Here is a 19942-nt window from a genome sequence, read left to right as displayed (position 1 = left end):
CAATGAGTTATTCCCACGTCAGCATGTTGTCCGTCTTCCTCTACGGAATCCCAGTTCAGTGTGTTATCACTCTGTCTCTCCCTGTTCTTGCAACAATGCCTCTCTCTCTCTATTCCCAGTTCGGTGTTGCAGCTCTGTCTGCCTCTATTCTGAACTCAGTGGCTCGTCACTCAGTCTCTCACTGTGTCAACCTTCAGTGTCTCTCTTTCTCTCAATATTCGTAGTTCCATGTCTTTGCTTTCAGTCTCTCCCTTCTCTCTGTTCAGTGCGGTCACTCTGTTCCCAGCTCAGTACGTTTTCAGTCTGCCTCTCACCGTTTAAGGCTAAACGAGTTGTCATTCAGTCTCACCCATCACCCAGAGATAATGGGAACTGCAGATGCTGGAGAATTCCAAGATAATAAAATGTGAAGCTGGATGAACACAGCAGGCCAAGCAGCACCTCAGGAGATGCTGCTTGGCCTGCTGTGTTCATCCAGCCTCACATTTTATTATAACCCATCACCCAGCTCAGTGTGTTTTTACTCAGTCTCCCCTTTCCCTGCTCAGTGCATTGTCACTTTGTCTCTCCGTATACCATTTTCAGGGTGTGGCTACTCTGTCTCCCCCTTCTCACTGTTCTGTGTGTCGTCACTCTATCACCCCCTGTTCCTAGCTCAGTGCATTGTTCTTCATTCTCAATCCTTTGCCTGGCTCTGTGCATTCTCACTTGGTCTCCCACTTCTTCCAAGTCAGTGTGTTGTCATTCCGTCTCTCACTTCCCACAAATCAGTCCATTGTTACTCTGTCCATATTCCTTCTTCTGTGCCGTCTCACAATGTCACAGCTGTTCCCAGCTAAGTGCGTGGTCACTCTGTCTCTCCCTGTTCCCAGCTCAGTGCATTATCACTTCATCACCCCCTTCTCCCAGCAAAGTGTATTGTCTTTCATTCTCCACTTTCTCTGAGTTAGTTTGTCTTCCACTTCACACAGCTCTGTGCATTATCACTCTGCTGTCCCCTATTACCTGATCAGTTTTTCTCTCTCTGTCTCTCTTGTTCCCAGTTCAGTACATTGTCATTCTGAATCCCCCTTCTGCTGTTCAGTGTATTGGCACTTTGTTTCTCCCTGTTCCCAGCTCACTGTGATGTCACTGTCTTTCTACTCCCAGGGTAGTGAATTGTCCGTCTCTCACGCACACACAGAGGTTGCAGCTGTGTGCGCTGTTACAAGATCTCCCCCTACTCCCAGCTCAATGCATTTTCACTTTGTCTCCCTTCTCCCAGCTCAGCGCGTCGTCGCCCCATCTCTCCATCTTCCCATTCACGGTGCTTTCAATTTGCGTCCCCATGTCCACAACACTTTTCTACTCTCCCGGTTTGTAGTCCCAACTCAAAAATGTTATTACTCTGTGTCCCTTGTATTTTTTGCTCACTAGGTTGTCACTCTCTATCCGTGTTCCCAGCTTGGTTTGTTGTCACTGTCTCCCCCTTCACCCAGCCACGTGTGTTGTTACTCTGTCTCTCCCTGTTCGCCAGTGTGTTGTCACTCAATCTGCCACTATTTTCAGCTTATTGTGTTGTAGCTCTTGTCTCTCCCTATTCCCAGCTCAATGCATTGTCATTTTGCCTCTCCCTATTCCTACTCGAGGGTGTTGTCTGTCTCTCTCTCTCACTAAAAAATCTGAGTGCACGCTCACTATGTATCTCTCTATTCCCAGTTCAGTGTATCGTCCATCTGTTTATCCCTGTTCCCAGCTCACTACATTGTCACTTTCACTCTCTATTCTCCCTGTTCACTGTCTGTCCCCATACCCAGTTCAGTGCGTTGTCACTCTGTCTCCCCACTCCCCACACCTCAGTACAATATTACACTGTCTCTCCAAATGTACTGTTCAGTGTGTTCTCATTCGGTCTCCAGTTTCCAGCTCAATACATCGTTAATCTGTTCCCTCATCCCACACCACCATTCAGTGCATTGTCACTGTCTCCCCATTCTCCCAGCTCACTGTGCTGTTCTGCTTTCGCCCCCTTCTCCCTCTTCAGTGTATTGTCGCTGTGTTTCCTTGTTCCCAGCTCAATAAGTTGTCTGTGTTCCCCGTTCAGCATATTACATCATTGTATTCCTTCAGTGCATCATCAGTCTGTCTCTTTGTGTTCCCAGTTCAGTGTGTACTCTTCCCTCTCTCCCTATTCAGTGCTTTGTCACTCTCTCTGTCCTGAACTGCAGCTGTGTTCTCACTGTCTCTGTCTCCCCACCTCTCCCTGTTCCCAGCTCCCTGCACCGCCACTCTGCATCCCCCATACCCTGTTCAGAACATTGTTACTCTGTCCTCCCTGTTCCCAGCACAGACTGTTGTCACTGTTGCCACAGAGCGAGGACGACAATGCACCAAATGGAGGGAGAGTCACAACGCACCGAACTGGGAACAGAGAGAGACAGAGTGATAATTCATCAAGGTGGTAAAAAGTGTGTGGGGGGGGGAGAAAGGAACACACTGAACAGGGAGAAACAGAGTGACAACATACTGAAAGTAAGGAAGCATGGGATCCAAGGAAATTTGGCTGTTTGGATACAGAATTGGCTGTCCAACAGAAGACAGAGGGAGGTAGTAGATGGAAAGTATTCAGCCTAGAGCTTGGTGACCAGTGGTGTTCCCCAGGGATTTGTTCTGGGACCTTCTGGGCAAAGAAGTGGCAGAAGGAATTCAACCCAGAAAAGTGTGAAGTAATTCATTTTGGAAAGTTGAATTTGAATGCAGAATACAAGGTTAATAGCAACATGCTTGGCAGAGTGGAGGAACAAAGGGACCCTGGGCTCATGTCCATAGATCCCTCAAAGTTGCCACCCAAGTTGATAGGGTTGTTAAGAAGGTGTATTGTGCGTTGGCTTTCATGGGCAGGGGAAATCAAATTTAAGAGGCGTAAGATTATGCTGCAGCTCTATAAAACCCTGGTTAGACCACACTTGAAATATACTGTTAATTCTGGTCACCTCACTATAGGAAGGACATGAAAGTTTTAGAGAAGGTGCAGAGGAGATGTACCAGGATGCTGCCTGGACTGGAGGGCAGGTTTTACAAGGAAAGGCTGAGGAAGGTTGGACTTTTCTCATTAGAGCAAAGAAGGAGGAGTGGTTTACAAGATGATCAGGGGTTCAGAGGCATAGATAAAGTGGATAGCCAGAGTGAACGGATAACTAGTGACTTTTTCCTGTTCTATGAAGTCAAAACACACAGTCTCTCCCTGTTCCCAGCTCATTGTGTTCACAATCCACCTCGCCCTCTTCTCAGCCTAGTGCATTCTTGCTCCATCTGTCTTTTTCTGTTCACTGTTTGCCTTCCTTTTTACCTAGTTCGGAATATTCCCAAATCCACATTTGTCTGGGTTTATTACTCTTACATTTCAGAATGAGGTGAACATAGAGTCATAGTGCTTGGAAACAGACTAGTTGGTCCAAACAGTCTCTGTGGTCATAGTCCTAAACTAAACTAGCCCCATATGCCTACAACTGTCCCCTGTCCCTCGACACCTTTCCTTGCGTAGTTATCCAAATGTCTTTCAAACATTCAGAGGATGGGACAAAGTTCATTTTAGATGCAAATCAGTGTAAAAAAATTGCCCTTCATGTCTTTTTAAAATCTTTCTCCTCTCACTTTATAAATAGTCACCCACCCTCGGGAAAAAGATACCTGTCATTCACCTTATCTCCACATTTCACAATTTTGTAAACCCCTATAAAAGGTTGAGGTGTGACAGCACAGACATCTGAAGCAACTGTCATCAGTGTGAACATGTGCCTGGGACCATATGTCCTATCAACATTTAAAGCACTTCTCAGTCTCGACATTTAAAACACATACACCTCTCCATTGTGTGAACCCACTCATGGTCCAGCAGGTTGAGCATCCAACTGAATCCCTTCCCACACTCCCAGGGGCATGAATAAGCCTCTTCCTTTGTGTGAACCTAGGTCCACAGTAACAGTATATAAATTTTTTAGGTCAGTGCAAATAGTGATAACGGATCAGTCCTCTAGGTCTTTTAAAATACTTTCCACAGTCTCTGCATTTTAAAGGTCCCTTCAATTAGTGTGAACAGCTGATGTGACTGGTGATTGGCTGAGTGAATCCCTTCCCATGCTTCCAACAGGTAAATAACCCATCCCAGTTGAAATGATCGCTCGATTATAGTTCCATAGTGAGAGTATCTGAATGGTCTCTCATTGGAATATGTCAGTGGAACTTCAATTTCCAAACATTTTGTAGCCCTTCCCACCTTCTGAATGTTTAGAAGATTTCTTGTCAGTGTGAAGTTGCAAGTGACTAAGCAGATTGGATGAACATCTGAAGCCCTTCACCCACTCAGCTGCCATGACAGAGACGTGGTTAAAGGAGGGACAGGATAGACAACTTAAAGGTACAGAATCTACAGCTGGTACTGTGAGGCTGCAAAAGAGGTTGTATTGTATTAAGGAGTCAATTAGTGCAAGAACTATATCCTCAAAAGAACAAAAGAGAAGTATGGCAAAGGACCAGGCCCTCCAAGGCTGCGCCAATCATCACATCCTGCCCAAACTAAGAAAACAAAGCTGCCATTTTCCAGACTATATCCCTCTATTCCCTCCCCATTCATGTAACCATCCAGCTACCTCTTAAATGTCAGCATGTCTGCTTCCACCACCACCTCTGGCAGCACATTCCAGGATCCTACCACTCTGCGTGAAAAATTTTTCTCGCATTTCTCCGTTAAACCTTTGCCTTGTCACTTCAGACCTGTGTCCCCTTTTAATTGAAACTCCAACCCTTGTTAAAAGTCCCTGTCTGTCCACCCTATCTATGCCTCATAATTTTTAGACCTCTAATCAGGTCTCCGCTTACCTGCCATCTTTCCATTGAAAACAATCCTAGTCTTTTTAACCTTTCCTCATAGTCAATGCCCTTGAGACTGGGCAACAACCTCGTGAACCTTCTCTGTACTCTCTCCAAAGTTTCCTTGTCCTTCTGGTCGTGTGGTGACCAAAACTGCATGCAATATGCCAAAAACGGCCTAACAAAGATTTTGTATAGATGTAACATGGTTTGCCAACTCCTGTACTCCATGCTCTGACCGATGAAACCAAGAATGCCATATGCCTTCTTAATCACTTTGGCCACCTACGTTGCTACTTTTCAGGAACTGTGGACCTACATATCCAGATCTGCCTGTATGTTAATGTTCCTAAGGGTTCAGCCGTTTACAGTATAATTCACACTTAAATTTGATCCTCTTAAAATGCATCAGCTCGCATGTGTCTGGATTAAACTCTATCAGCCATGTCTGTGCCCATGTTGTCATCTATTTCCTGTTGTATCCTTTCACAACTGTCAGCAGTATCAGCAACTTTACCAATCCAGTTCAGTGGATAAAATCCCACATTATCCAGCCTCTCCCTATAACTCAAACCCTTCAGTCACAGCAATATCTTTTGTAACTCTTTTCTGAATCCTGTCCAATTTAGTAATATCGTTCCTAACTTGTGTACTCAATGGTCTGAGCAAGCTAAATGCCACCTTAACCATCCATCTGTGAGCAAATTTCATGGAATTATGTATCCAGAGACCTGGGTCTCTCGCTGTTCAACAACACTATGCAGGACCCTACCATAAACTGTTCTCGTCTGCCTTACCAAAATGCAATACCTCACACATATCCAAATTAAACTCCATTTGCCACTCCTCAGCCCATTGGCATAATGTATCAAGGACCACTTAATTAAAAATATATTCTGTTGACTGGATTCTGAACTGGCACAAAGTCAGCGAGCAATGCAGTGGGAATTTATGCCAAATTAGTCAAATAAACGAGCACTGTGAATTGTGCTAAGTCAAACTGGACCTGTACCCACCTCCCACTCTTCTGCTGTACACCTTCAAGTAATTGTTCCTCGTCTATTGTGGCCATTTTGTCCTTTCCCTTTTCCGTAACAAATTTAAAAAAGTAGTGTTGTGGACGCTATCACTAAAATACTCCCCCACTGCCACCTCGCCCACCTTTCCAGCTTCATTCCCTGGAATTAGAACCAGCATTGCACCATCCCTTGTAGGATCATTTATGTGCAAACTCCATTTGCGCTCTTGTATACATTAAGAAATCCATCCCCTCCAAATCCTTTAAACTATGGTTGTCTCAATTAACTTCAGGATAACTGAAATTCCCTAATAACGGTGGCTCAGTGGTTAGCACTGCAGCCTCACAGCGCCAGGGACCTGGGTTCAATTCCAGCCTCGGGCAATTGTCTGTGTGGAGTTTGCACATTCTCCCCATGTCTGCGTGGGTTTCCTCTGGGTGCTCCAGTTTCTTGCCACAGTCCAAAGATGTGCAGGCTGGGTGGATTGGCCATGCTAAATTTCCTGTAGTGTTCAGGGGTGTGTATGTTATAGGAGGATGGGTCTGGGTACTTCAAGGGGCGGTGTGGACTTGTTGGGCTGAAGGGCCTGTTTCCACACTGTAGGAAATCTAATCTAATAAACACCCTATGTCTAAACACCACAGTGAATTATCTACATACCCGCTCCTCAATTGTCCACTGATTCTTCAGGAGCCTATAATACTCCTATCAATGTGACTTTTTAATTCCTAAAAAAAGCCTCATTTGACAATCTTACCAGGATATTGTCCATTTACATTGCAGTAACTGATTGCTGAACAATACAACACCGCAACTCCTTCTTGTCGCCTCCCTCATCCTGCACCTCAGAATGGTAAGTTGTCAATCCTGTGTCTCTCTCTCAACCTTGTCTATGATAGCAACATCACAGTTCCATGTGTCAATTTATGTCCTTAACTTAGCAATCTTACTTCTCTTGCTCCTGTCATTAAAAATGGAGGCCATCAAGGCTCACCAGGGCCCTGTTCAGCTTCAGAAGGACCTCTTTGCTCCTATACTAAATTCCTCTTGTTATGAAGGCCAGCATGCTATTAGCTTTCTTCACTGCCTGTACCCGCATGCTTGCTTTCACTGACAGATGTACGAGAACATCTAGATCTTGTTGTGCTTCCCCTTTACCTAACTCGACTCCATTGAGATAGTAATCTGCCTTCCTGTTCTGGCCACAAGTGGATAACCGCACATTTATCCACATTAAACTGCATCTGCCATGCATCCATCCACTTAGCTAGCCTGTCCAAGTCACCCTGTATTCTCATAACACCCTCCTCACATTTCACACTGCCACCCAACTTTGTGTCATCAGCAAATTTGCTAATATTACTTTTGATGCCTTCATCTATATCATTTATATCGTAAACAGCTACAGTCCTAGCACTGAACCTTGTGGTACCCCACTGGTCACTGCCTGCCATTCCGAAAGGGACCCGTTTATCACTACTCTTTGCTTCCTGTCAGGCAGCCAATTTTCAATCCAACTCAGTATTTTGCCTCCCATACCCTGTGCCCTAATTTTGTCCACCAATCTTCTATGTGGGACTTTATCAAAGGCTTCCTGAAAGTCCAGTACACTACACCCACTGGTTCTCCCTTATCCATCTTCATAGAAACTTCCTCAAAAAATTCCAGAAGATTAGTCAAGCACGATTTCCCCTTGGTAAATCCATGCTGACTCCGACCTGTTACTGCTATCCAAATGAGTCGTAATTTCATCTTTTATAACTGACTTCAGCATCTTTCCCACCACTGACGGCAGGCTAACCGGTCTATAATTTCCTGTTTTCTCTCTCCCTCCTTTCTTGAAAAGTGGGACAACATTTGCCACCCTCCAATCTGCAGGAACTGATCATGAATCTATAGAACCTTGGAAAATAATTACCAACGCGTCCACAATTTCTAGAGCCACCTCCTTAAGTACCCTGGGAAGCAGACCATCAGGTCCCGGGGACTTATCAGCCTTCGGACCGAACAGTCTGTCCAACACCATTTCCTGCCTAATATAAATACCCTTCAGTTCGTCAATTACCCTAGGTCCTTCAGCCACTATTGCATCTGGGAGATTACTTGCGTCTTCCCTAGTGATGACAGATCCAAAGTACCTATTCAACTCTTCTGCCATTCCCTTGTTTCCCGTAATAAATTCATCCATTTCTGACTCAAAGGGCCCAATTTTAGTCTTAACCATTTAGGTACAAATCATTGCAATTAGAATAGAATAGAATCCCTATGGTGTGGGAACAGGCCCTTCAGCCCAACAAATCCACACACTGACCCTCGGAGCATCCCAACTGGACCCATCCGCCTATAACCCACCCAAGCTACACATCCCTGAACACTGAATAATTTAGCATGACCAATCCACCTGGTCTGCACATCTTTGGACTGTGGGAGGAAACTGGAGCACGTGGGATGAAACCCAAGTAGACACAGGTAGAATGTGCAAACTCCTCCTCTAGGGTTCCCACAGGTGGAATTGAAAATTGGTGCCCAGCAGTATGAGGCAGCAGTGCTAACCACTTGTACATATCCCACTTTTCCCAGAAATAAACCCATGATCCAGGAATCCACAACCCACCCTCCTACACCAACTCAAATCAGGCATTCATCCGCTCTATTCTCCAATGCTGTGCTTACTAAAATGTGGAAATGGGAGTAATCCTGAGATTACAACTCGAGGGCCTGTCCTCGAGTCTTCTGCCTAGGTCTCTAAATTCTTTTATGCAAGGCCTCAACCCTTGTTCTACCTATATTGTTGGTATCAATGTGTAGCACATGGTCTCTCTCATCACCTTCCTCCTCCCCACTTTTTAGAATGCCCTGTGATATCAGTGATATCCCCAACCCTAGTAACATACGATACTGCAGTGGAGCCCGTACCACAGAAATGCCTCTGTTCCTCTAAATAGTCAGAGTCAGATGTACAGCACAGAAACAGACCCTTTGGTCCAGTTCATCCATGCTAACCAAATATATCCTAGTTAAATTTAGTCCCATTTCCTTCTAAGTCTTTCCTATTCATATACCCATCCATATGCCTTTTAAATGGCCTTCACAACATCCTCTGGCAGCTTATTCCACACATGCGCCACTCTCTGCTTGTTGAAGTTGCCCCTTACATCCCTTTTAAATATTTCCTCCCAACCTTTTTGACTCCCCACCCCAAGAAAAAGACCTTGTCTATTTACCCTATCATGCCCCTCATGATTTTATAAATCTCTATAAAGGTCACCCTTCAGCATCCAACACTCTAGGAAAAATAGCTTGAGCCTATTCAGCCTCCCCCCATAGCTCAAACCCTCTGACCCTGCCAACATCCTTGTAAATGAATGTGGCTCAGTGGTTAGCACTGCTGCCTCACAGTGCCAGGAGCCTTGGTTCAATTCTACCCTCAAGCAACTGTGGAGTTTGCATTTTCTCCTTGTATCTGTGTAGGTTTCCTCCCACAGTCCAAAGGCGTGCAGGCTTGGTGGATTGGCTGTGCTAAACTGCCTGCACTGTTCAGGCATGTGTGGGTTCAGTGGGTTATAGAGGGATGGTTTGATGGGGAGGGGAGGCTCATTGTGGGCTTGTTGGGCCAAAGGGCCCGTTTTCACACTGTAGGGATTCTATAATTAAATAGAAAATCTTTTCTGAACCCTTAAGTCAAGTTTCACAACATCTTTCTTGTATAGGATTATATGCCAATATTGCACTTTCTTTCTTCTTCCTCCCCTACAAGGCCTCTTGCAATGCCAGAATCCTAGCACTGACTGTATTCCCTTAGAGGCACTAACCATTTCCTTAGCTCTCAATGTGTCTGATGTGTCAGTAAAGTGCAGGGGACTCCTGCACTGGCTAGTGATCATTCATTCCCTTCTTTCTCCCAGTACCACAGGTACTTCAGTTAAGCCCTTAATAATTGCCCAGCTCTTGGAGATGATGAGCTCCCACCCCCATTAATTTTTGCCACAATTAGCTAATTAAACCTCAGCTACCCCACCCCTCAGAAGAAATGGCTTTTACTTTCCTCAAAGAGACTTAACTGCCTACCCATTACAATTAAACCTCACTAAGCATCTGATATTGTTGAAGAACTTGCAGTAATTATTCTAGATTCTAAGGCAAGTGATTGACTCAAAGTCCCACATGCACCAAACCACACTGCTAGCTGCACTATGTGCCAGAAACACAGAGGACTCCTCTTCAATACTCTTTGTATGAAATGTTTAGTAAGCAGTTTGATTTGCAGGCAAAAATTTATTCCTATCTATTGAACATTTTTCAATGCAGTACAGTTTACATCAAGGTTGAAGAATTACTGAGTCTTGTACAAATCTTCTTGATTTTCTGGAATTATTTGATTATTCAAGTTTTACTCTTGTGACGTGCCACAGTGCATATGCAGCTGTTAACTTAAAAATACTTTACGTAAAGGTTTGGTATTTTCAGAGTTCAACTTTTTGTTCTGATGAAACTTACGAACATAACAATTTTTGATCTTCAGTGAAACATTTTAAACTTTATGCAATAAATGCTGTTGCCACTCGGTTCAGGATTTTTTGATGATCAATTACTTCATTTTTACATTGAATGTTTGACAATATTTAGGGCTAAAGGGGCAGTTTTGAATTGACGGCATAAGCATTTCCTCAAATGAATTTGTTCTTACATTCATAAAGGAGTCCTCGATCATAGACATTGCTGGCTGGCCAGGATTTATTGCTGGTCCCTAGGTGCCCTTGAGAAGACAGTAGTGTCAGGAAATTGCAAACAAAGTGACATGCAGGAATAATGGTCATGGGTTAAGAGTGAATATGAAGACAATGATGGTGCCAAATTGCAACCAAAGCCCACAAGTGAGAACTGAAGTCAACAGGCAAGTCACAACGACCAAATGATCGCCCATGCTTTGGGCATTTTGTCACAGACAATGGAAAAATGACAGTAAAATCTGAAGAAGAATCAAAATTCTCTTTAAACACTCACTTTTAGAGGGCATCCTGCCAAATACATGAAGAGGCTGGGAATAGAGATATGGTCCCCGGAAGGGTAGGGGGTTTTAGTTCTAATGGACAGCATATCAGTGCAGGCTTAGAGGGCCAAAGGACCTGTTCGTGTTGTAATTTTCTTGGTTCTATGGTAGCCAAGAGCAGCTTTGACAGTTGATGTACATGTTATCATCAAAAAGAAACAGAGCCCATGTACAAGGTAAAATCTGATACATTGTGTCATTTGTAGCACATATACAAATCAGGAATCATTCACTTGTCCTTCATCCACCAGGGTAGGACTGATTGGATTACGGGCTCAGTTTCAGCTTCTTGCCTTTCCTGAATATCCTCCCATTCCCTTTTCAAATCAACAATCCATTTAACTCAGCCTGAACAAAACTTCATGACCCAGTCTCCATTGCTCTCTGGAGAAGACTGCTCTCTAGACCAGCCACCCTAAGAGGAACATTCATGCCATCTCCATCTTAAAGACATGAACAACACACAGACTACTGATGAGCTGAATGTATTCAAGATGCAGACAGCCACAGAGAATGGAAATAGACTCTTCAGTCCAATTCAGCACGTCTATCAGGCTTCCTAAATTAAAGTAGGCCCCGTTGCCTGTGTTTGGGCCATATCCTTCTCAACCTTTCCTATCCAGAGAAAATTGATGCACAAAGATCTGGGTGTTCAAGTCCATTGTATCCTGAAGGTGGCAGTGCAGGTCAGAGAGGTCAAGGCAGCATACAACATGGTTTTCATTCATCCAACAGGTAATGAGTACAAGAAGAGATGGTAGGTCATGTATAGTTGCATTAGGACTTTGGTTTGACCACATTTGGAATACTGTGTACAGTCCTGGTCGCCACATTGCCGAACGGATGTGGATGCTTTGAACAAGGTGCAAAGGAAGTTCACCAGGGTGTTGGCTAGCATGGAGGGCACTCACTATGAAGAAAGGTTGAGTAGATTAGGATTATTTACATTAGAAAGACAGAGGTTGATTGCTGTCTACAAAATCATGGAGGTATAGACAGGGTGGATAGCAAAGAAGCTTTTACCCCAGAGTGGGGGACTCAATTACAAGGGGTCATGAATACAAGGTGAGGGGGGTAAAGTTTAAGGGAGATATGCATGGAAAGTTCTTTAGAGGGTGGTGGGTGCCTGGAACACATTGCCAGTGGAGGTGGTAGAGACGGGCACGATAGCATCATTTAAGATGTATCTAGACAGATGCATGAATGGGCAGGGAGCAGAGGGATACAGATCCTTGGAAAATCGACAACGGATTTAGATAGATCTGCATCAGCACAGGCTATGAAGGCTGAAGGGCCTGTTCCAGTGCTGTAATTTTCTTTGTTCTATCCATGTACCCATGCAAATATCTTTTAAATGTTTAACTGGATCTGTAACTGTACCAGCATCTACCACTTTCTCTGGCAGTTCCTTCCATATACATACCACTGTATGTGAAAAAGTTACCCCTAAGGTCCCTTTTAAAATTTTTCACTTCTCACCTTAAACCTATGCCGTCAAGGTTTGGACTTCCCTACCTTAGGGGAAAGAACTTTACTATTCACCTTATCCATACCACTTACGATTTTATGATTTACCAGGATATTGCCTGGTATGGAGGGAAGATCTTACGAAGAAAAGCTGAGGGACTTGAGGCTGTTCTTGTTAGAGAGAAGGTTGAGAGGTGACTTAATTGAGACATATGAAATAATCAGAGGGTTAGATAGGGAGAGCCTTTTTCCTACGATGGTAACGGCGAGCACGAGGGGGCACAGCTTTAAATTGAGGGGTGAAAGATATAGGACAGATGTCAGAGGTAGTTTCTTTACTCAGTAGTAAGGGAATGGAACGCTTTGTCTGCAACAGTAGTAGATTCGCCAACTCCAAGTACATTTAAGTTGTCCTTGGACAAGCATATGGAATAGTGTAGGTTAGAGGGGCTTCAGATCGGTATGACAGGTTGGCACAACATCGAAGGGCCAGTACTGTGCTGTAATGTTCTAAACCCTCTACCTCTGGGGAAGAATGCCTCAGACTATCCAGCTTCTCCTTGTAACTCAGCCCCTTCAGTCCTGGGAACATCTTTAAATCTTTTCTGCATTGTTTCCAATTTAATAATATCCTTCCTGTAGAAGGACAACCAGACTCAATGTACTACTCAAAGTGGTCTCACCATTGTTCTGTACCGATGCAACGAGGCATCCCAACTCCAATGGTACTGTTCCAATAGGTGCTACTCATCTGAGATCTCATTCAAGTGTCTGTAATTATTTTGGCAAGGTTTAACAGTGAGCCTTGTCACTTTAGTTCATGGGAGGTCTCACACACCTAGATCCTGTTATCATCCAAGATTACACGATCACACAATTAGCAGGAGCCTGTGGCCAGTTGAGCAGTAATAGAAGCTCTGGTCAACTTTCTTCTCCTAGGATTGCAAAGAACTGAAATAAAATGAGCCGTTCTGAGGAGGAGTCATACTGGACATAAAACGAACTCTCTAACAATTCAGAGCTGGAGAAATTGTTTAAATTGCTGATATCCAGTGTTATGCCCAGGCCCTCCTTAAGGGTTCCAATTTTGTTAATGTTCTGGGGAATAACTCAGAGATCCTGAGCAAGGAAAGGTGAACTGCATTCCCTTTATTTACCCAGCTACTTGGTTGATTTCAACAAGGTTAATTTACAGGCACTTCTGCTTTCCCTCAGACCCAAATAAACATATTTTGAAAAGGAGCCAATCTCAGACTTTCCTGAGTTAACAAAGCAAATTTATCAACGACTAAACACGAAAAGCGGGCGCACACAGAGCAGCAACAAGAGGTGATTATAATAAATTGAAGCCCTGGTCAACTTGCCTCATCCAGGATTTCAAAGACATGCAGAAGACAAACTGTGCAGAACATTAAGAAAAAGGCTATAACAATATGTACAGCTGGATGAACACAGAAGGCCAAGCAGCAGAGGAACAGGAAAGCTGATGTTTCGGGTCAAGACCCTTCTTCAGGAATGGGGGAGGGGAAAGGGATTCTGAAATAAATAGGGAAAGGGGGAGGTGGATAGAGGAGAGGAGAGGATAGGTGGAGAAGAAACAGACAGGTCAAAGAGGTGGGGATGGAGCCAGTGAAGGTGAATGTAAGCAGGGAGGGGATAGGTCGGTCCAGGGAGGATGGACAGGTCAAGGAGGCGGGATGAGGCTGGTAGGTAGGAGGAATGGTTAGGGAGGCGGGGACGAGCTGGGCTGTGTTGGGATGCGGTCGGGGAAGGGGAAATTTCGAAGCTTGTGGTGAAGTCCACATGGGAACCCTGCAGCCCAAGGGTATCAAAGTAAAATATTTGAGATGCTGTTCCTGCAGCTTTTGGGTTACAGTTATTTTAATATTCCTGATAAAAAGACACTTTGACAAGGCCTTTGATCTTGCATTCATTGGATAATAATTGGTAAGAAATACAAAAGTAAAGGAAAAAACACGTACTCGGTCAGAGATGAACACTGATTGGGTTGACAAGTGTGCTGATTAGTAGAGGTAATACCATGGACAATGTGCTAATTGGTGATGACTGACAGTTAACAGCCAAGCTTGGTTTAAATTTAGCCTATTAATTCTCTGTATTGTATAAATGCCTTCTCTTTGGTTTTTCTTGCAAACAGTCCTGATGACAGTTTAACAAAAGATCAAAAAGTTTAACAAAACATCTTTTTTCAGTAATACAGTATTTTGGTCACAACATCAGAGCAGAAGGTAGTGGAAGACAGTTACTAGAAGGGAAGATCAATCTAAAAATGCAGGAGAGGGCATCAGCAGCAAGAATTCATGATGACACACTGAACTAAATGAAATGTTCATGAGCATCAGTATTGAAGATCCATGACAGCCCACTTTCCAGAACAAAAAAAACAAATAAATGCATCAAGTGGTTATATAAATGGTAGTATGTCGCAAGCTGCTTTATAACGGACAAAGAGGGTACATGTGTAACAGTTAGGTCTTTATAGGACTGCTTTATAAATGCTAGATGTGTACCCAGGGTAATTGAAGGATAGGTGTGCTTCTATTTAAAAAGGACAGATGTGCACAGTATAGGCATATGAATAGAGGGCATGCAGATGTTAAACTAGCAGGTGTATAAAGAACCGTTGCAAAACACAGGTTTAATGATGAGGCAGTAGTGAAGTAGTAACACCATTGGACAAGTGATCCAGACCTCAAGCTAATCATAGAAAAGTCACAGAATGCCCGCAGTGTGGAAGCAGGCCCTTCAGCCCAACAAATCCATACTGACCATCTCAACATCCCACCCAGACCCATCTCCTACAGCCCACTTAATGTACACACCCCGAATACCACAGGAAATTTAGCAAGGCCAATCCACCTAGCCTGCAAATCTTTGGACTGTGGGGGAAATCTGGACCACTGGATGAAACCCACACTGACATGGGGAGAATATGCAAACTCCACACAGACAGTCGCTGGAGGGTGCAATCGAACCTGGGTCCCAAGCTCTGGGAGGCAACACTGCTAACCACTGAGCCACTGTGCCACCCTGATGTTCTAGGGCATGAGCTCAAAATCTCACTATTTGATGGTGAAGTTTGAATTCAGAAAACTTAAAAACCCTGCCTATTGGTGACTAGGATATTGGTTATCATAAATCATCACCTGTTCTGGCCTACAGGTGATTCTAGACCCACAGGAATGTGGATGACTCTTAACTCTCCTGTGGGCAATTAGGGATGCCCACATTCCTTGAACAAACTTTAAAAACTTATATTTTGTATGTAACAAAACACAGTATTGTAAGTAAGATGATCAACATACTTCTGCACTGTTGTTACAACTGTGAGTGTAACTATGACTTAAATAACTGAAGCGTTACCTTCAAAAGGTTGGCTTCAATTGTGACAAAGTGGAAGCAACTGTTGATCAGACAAACCACCCATGCAGCCAGTGAAATAGTTATTAAAAAATGTACAAAATTGAACTGTCTCAGAGTATTAGTAAACCAAACTTGGTTGTGTTCAAATATATGAAGCTCTATTGCTTGTGCTTTTATGGCTCATGAAAATTGTGAAACCTATTCAGAAATAAGTTAGAAACCAAAAATGTTAATTAACAGAATAGTCTTGTTGCTCCAAATAGACACTAGTCCTTCGAATAAAATGTATTCAAGGGTTCTTAATTCAGGACAATTCCTCCTAATGTAGGAGCTTGTTATGGAGAAAAATAAAATCATAATTCAGCTTTTTAACCTGATCCTAAAAAGACAATTGGATAGGATTGACACAACAGATTATTTATTCAGCTTTCATTGCTAAAATGGGAGTCATGGCATATGTAATAACCTGGGGTGATTTGCTGGCACCAATTAGGAGTCTCCCAAAGGGCCATTTCTCATGCCCCTTTGGGCTTGGAGATTTGGGTAAGTCAAGTTGCATGTGTGTTTTTTTTTGGCTTGAAACCATAATTTTGGCAACAGATAGTAAACAGTGGGAATCATCACCAACAGTAACAGTACAGTGCAACAGTATCTCCACTGCACTTTGATCTGCTTTCAGTCTGTGTTCATTATTTCCAACACACCCCAAAATAAACTGCCTGTCCAAATGCTTTGTTTCCATACATCCACATTACAGAATTTGCATGAATTAACCCAGGAAATTTATGCATGAGTCGCTGGTCAGCAATAGTAGGTACAATGCCATAAAAGCCACAAAAGAAACTTCTACCAATGTGATTATAACAATTTCAAAAATGCTACTTCAAGAAAAATAAAATTAATTTTTATGTAACCTTTTGTAAAGAGTGAAAATGCAGATTGCAAGCCAGTTGAACACACAGAAACTGACTTCAATCAATCCATAATTAACAGATTTCAATTGTTGGGAAAGCAAGTAATTATAAAGCCCTCAAAAGTCAACCAAAGCTGTCCTTCCCTTCCATTTCCTTAACCTGCACCTGACAATTTCCAACTTGCAAGAACTCTGCTCTTAACACTGTCGTTCAACAATGCAGCTTATCGTTCGAGGCAATTAGGGATGGGCAGAAAATGCTGACCAAATGTTTACATTCCTTGAAACAACAAAAAAAACTAAGTCTAGAGGAAATACGGAAACAGACTGATTTTAAAAGCAAAATTCTATTGTTAACATTCTTTGCAGTACTAATTCCTGCTTGTAATGTTCAACTGGTATTAGCAAAATTAACTTCACTTTCTTTATTGGAAAGGTTATTAATCATCTACATACATAAACAATAGTTCTATTTCTTGCAATGAGCTGTTCTTTTTTGTGACGTGGTATCTGCAACACTGTCAAGCCAAGAGTTCCACACTCCTTTTTAAAAAAACAAATTGCAACAAAAACCAAATTATGTCACAGCATGTCATGACTCCACAGAAAACTTCTGATTTTATGAAAAACAATTGCAGTGGCAGATAGGAGTCCCTCACATCATCCAAGACTGCTCAACATTGTTTTGAAAGACCTTCTAAAATAAAAGCCTTCCAACCATTCCAGAGCTAAATAAATCGTGTCTTGGGGTACAGCTACCCAAGATCAAAGACCCATTAAAGAGATAGCATTCCTTTTAATGGACCTACATAGGTTGTATTTCTAAGCTAACCATGAAGCCATGATATTATAGCTCAAAACACATTACACCCTTTACAAACAGAGGTCATTTAGTTTATTAAAACTTCACCCCAAAGTAACTGTACGAGGCTGACAAAACAATAGCCTGTCCTTGTATTCTCATCACAGACAATTTTGGCTATGTAAAAAATGGTAAATGTAAAACTTTATGAAGGTTTGATTTCAAAACACATTTAAATTAAACCTATGTTGGCAACAAAAGGGGATACAGGTCTCTTTAAAAAGTCAACTAAGTCATTGGCAAACCTGTTTATTTATTTCAAAGCCATTTAAACCCTATTCTGTCACCTGCTGGAAAATGCAACATTTAAAATATTTTCAATAGTTTCAGGAGAAAACTATTTCTGCATCTTTCAAAGTGTTTTTCTCTCATGAATTACTAGTTTCCAAACAATAAATGTATAAACATCTTAATTCCAAACCTGCTCCTCCAATATCACAGGAACAACCTGGATATTAAGTGCAAATTTTTTGCATCAATACAGCACAACCTTCCATAAATGTAACACCGTCAAAACAGAAATCAGTGTGTTGGTGATGAAAATACACAGAAGCATTCAATTTATAAAAAATAGCCAGTTATTTATCTCAAATGAAACAAAGAAGGATGATTTAGGGATATGACAAACCAAAGGAAAGGGTCAGGGCTTCACATTATCTCTAAAATAAAAAATACAAGCTTCACAAGTGCCTCTGAAAACAGTTGAAAGTTACAATTTTTAAAGAATGGAAGAAATGTTTCCAAGAGACATATTCCTATGCGGAAGAATTAGAATCTATTTAACAAGTCCTATCTTTTTAGCCTCTGTTTCATATATTAATAACCTCCACATCTTCACTATGAAGACTTCTGCTTCTTCATCCAGTACCTACAGGGAAAAAATAACATTTAGCTCAAGATAATCTAAAATAGTTCAACATTGTCTTTTGCACACTAGGTTCTCTCCCCTGTGCAGATACTACCTCACTCTGGGTTCCCATGGCCAATCCCAATTCTCTGGCACCTTCTTGTGATGAGCTCTCAGTGATATTCATTAGCTAAATCTCTCTCACAAAGTGTTAGGAGCGATTTCAAAGCAAAGCAGAGTCATATCTGGTCCACATTTACACAGGGATGGATCATAACGATAAGCACAAATCCTGGCTAAAGTTAACAAGGCAGCATGGGCAGACGAGTGGCAGTTCTCAACACTGAGAAGGGTGAGGTGATGCATTTCGGCAGAAGGAATATAGACTCAATGGCACAGATCTAAACAGTGGGTAGTGTGTGTGTCAAGGTGGCAGGATTTTTGACAAAATAATCACTCATATCTGGGATCTTGGACTTAACAAATAGCGATATTGAGTACATAAGCAATGATCTTGTACTGTGGTTAGAGCACAACTGGAGCACTTCATTTAATTTTGCTCACCACACTTCAGACAAGATGTGAAGGCCTTTAAGACGGTACAGGACGTATACGAGAACAATTCCAGGTGTGCATTTGGGCAGGCTAGGATGGAAAGGGTGCAGCTGTTTTATGTGCCACAAAAAGATTTAATTACCAGCTTCAACAAGGTACACAAGGAAAAAGAATGAATTAGCAGCTAACTGTACAAGAACTAAGGATGTGTGTTTAAGATCTTGGGCAAGGGATGAGACCAGTTCATAAATGGTGGAGAATGCAAAGTACAGACTTTAAAAAGTAAATCGGATAGTCCCTTGCAGGAAAGAACGTTGTAGGTTGGGTCCATAGAATAGAATCACTACAGTATGGAAACAGGCCATTAGGCCCAATAAGTCCACACCGACCCTCCGAACAGCATTCAATCCAGACTCAGCCCCCTATCCTATCCTCAAAATCCTGCATTCCCCATGGCTAAACCAACCAGCCTATAAATCCCTGACACTAGGGCCAATCCAAGAAAACTACATGTCTCTGGAATGTTGGGGGGAACCAGAGCAACTCATGCAGACATAGGGAGAACGTGCAAACTCCACACAGTCAGTTGCTTGAGGCTGCAATTGAACCTGGGTCTCTGGCACTATGAGGCAGCAGCGCTAACCACTGCACCACTCAGTTGTCAACCTGTGAAATTCTCTACTGCAGAAAGCTGTTAGGGCCTGTTTATTAGATATGTTCAAGAGAGAGTTCGACGTAGCCCTTGTGGCTAAACTGCTCTGTGCAGAGCTGTTGTGGATTCAGTGGATTGAATGGCTTCTTCTAGTGTAAGTAGTAACTCCGACTCCATGACCCTATATTCTAAACACGGTTGTTAACAGATTTTCCTCTGATTTCCATCCTGGATTTATTACTAATGGTAGTGTGAAAATAAATGTTGATGAAGATATAATTCTCAGTGCCCAAGTTCTTTAGGTACAAGTAGGGCTCTTGGGTACACTGTTGATTTGAACCCCTT

The 19942-nt window shown here is 42.7% G+C and overlaps 1 protein-coding gene across 5 annotated transcripts in view; it reads right to left on the bottom strand.

Moving 5' to 3' along the window:
- Positions 1-481: 481 nt before the first annotated feature.
- Positions 482-19942, bottom strand: part of LOC125455374 (RNA-binding protein 25) — a 163149-nt gene continuing 143688 nt past the window's right edge. For all 5 annotated transcript variants that reach the window (XM_059649380.1, XM_059649381.1, XM_059649382.1 and 2 more), the window contains one exon: positions 482-18411. In XM_059649380.1, coding sequence (XP_059505363.1) covers positions 18319-18411 — 93 coding nt within the window. In that variant the 3' untranslated portion in view covers positions 482-18318. The remainder of the gene's footprint in view (positions 18412-19942) is intronic.

Source organism: Stegostoma tigrinum, chromosome 10, assembly GCF_030684315.1.
Source record: "Stegostoma tigrinum isolate sSteTig4 chromosome 10, sSteTig4.hap1, whole genome shotgun sequence".
NCBI classification, from domain to species: domain Eukaryota; kingdom Metazoa; phylum Chordata; class Chondrichthyes; order Orectolobiformes; family Stegostomatidae; genus Stegostoma; species Stegostoma tigrinum.
The sequence above is the reverse complement of the archived record's forward strand: the minus strand, read 5'-3'. Positions and strand labels throughout refer to the sequence as shown.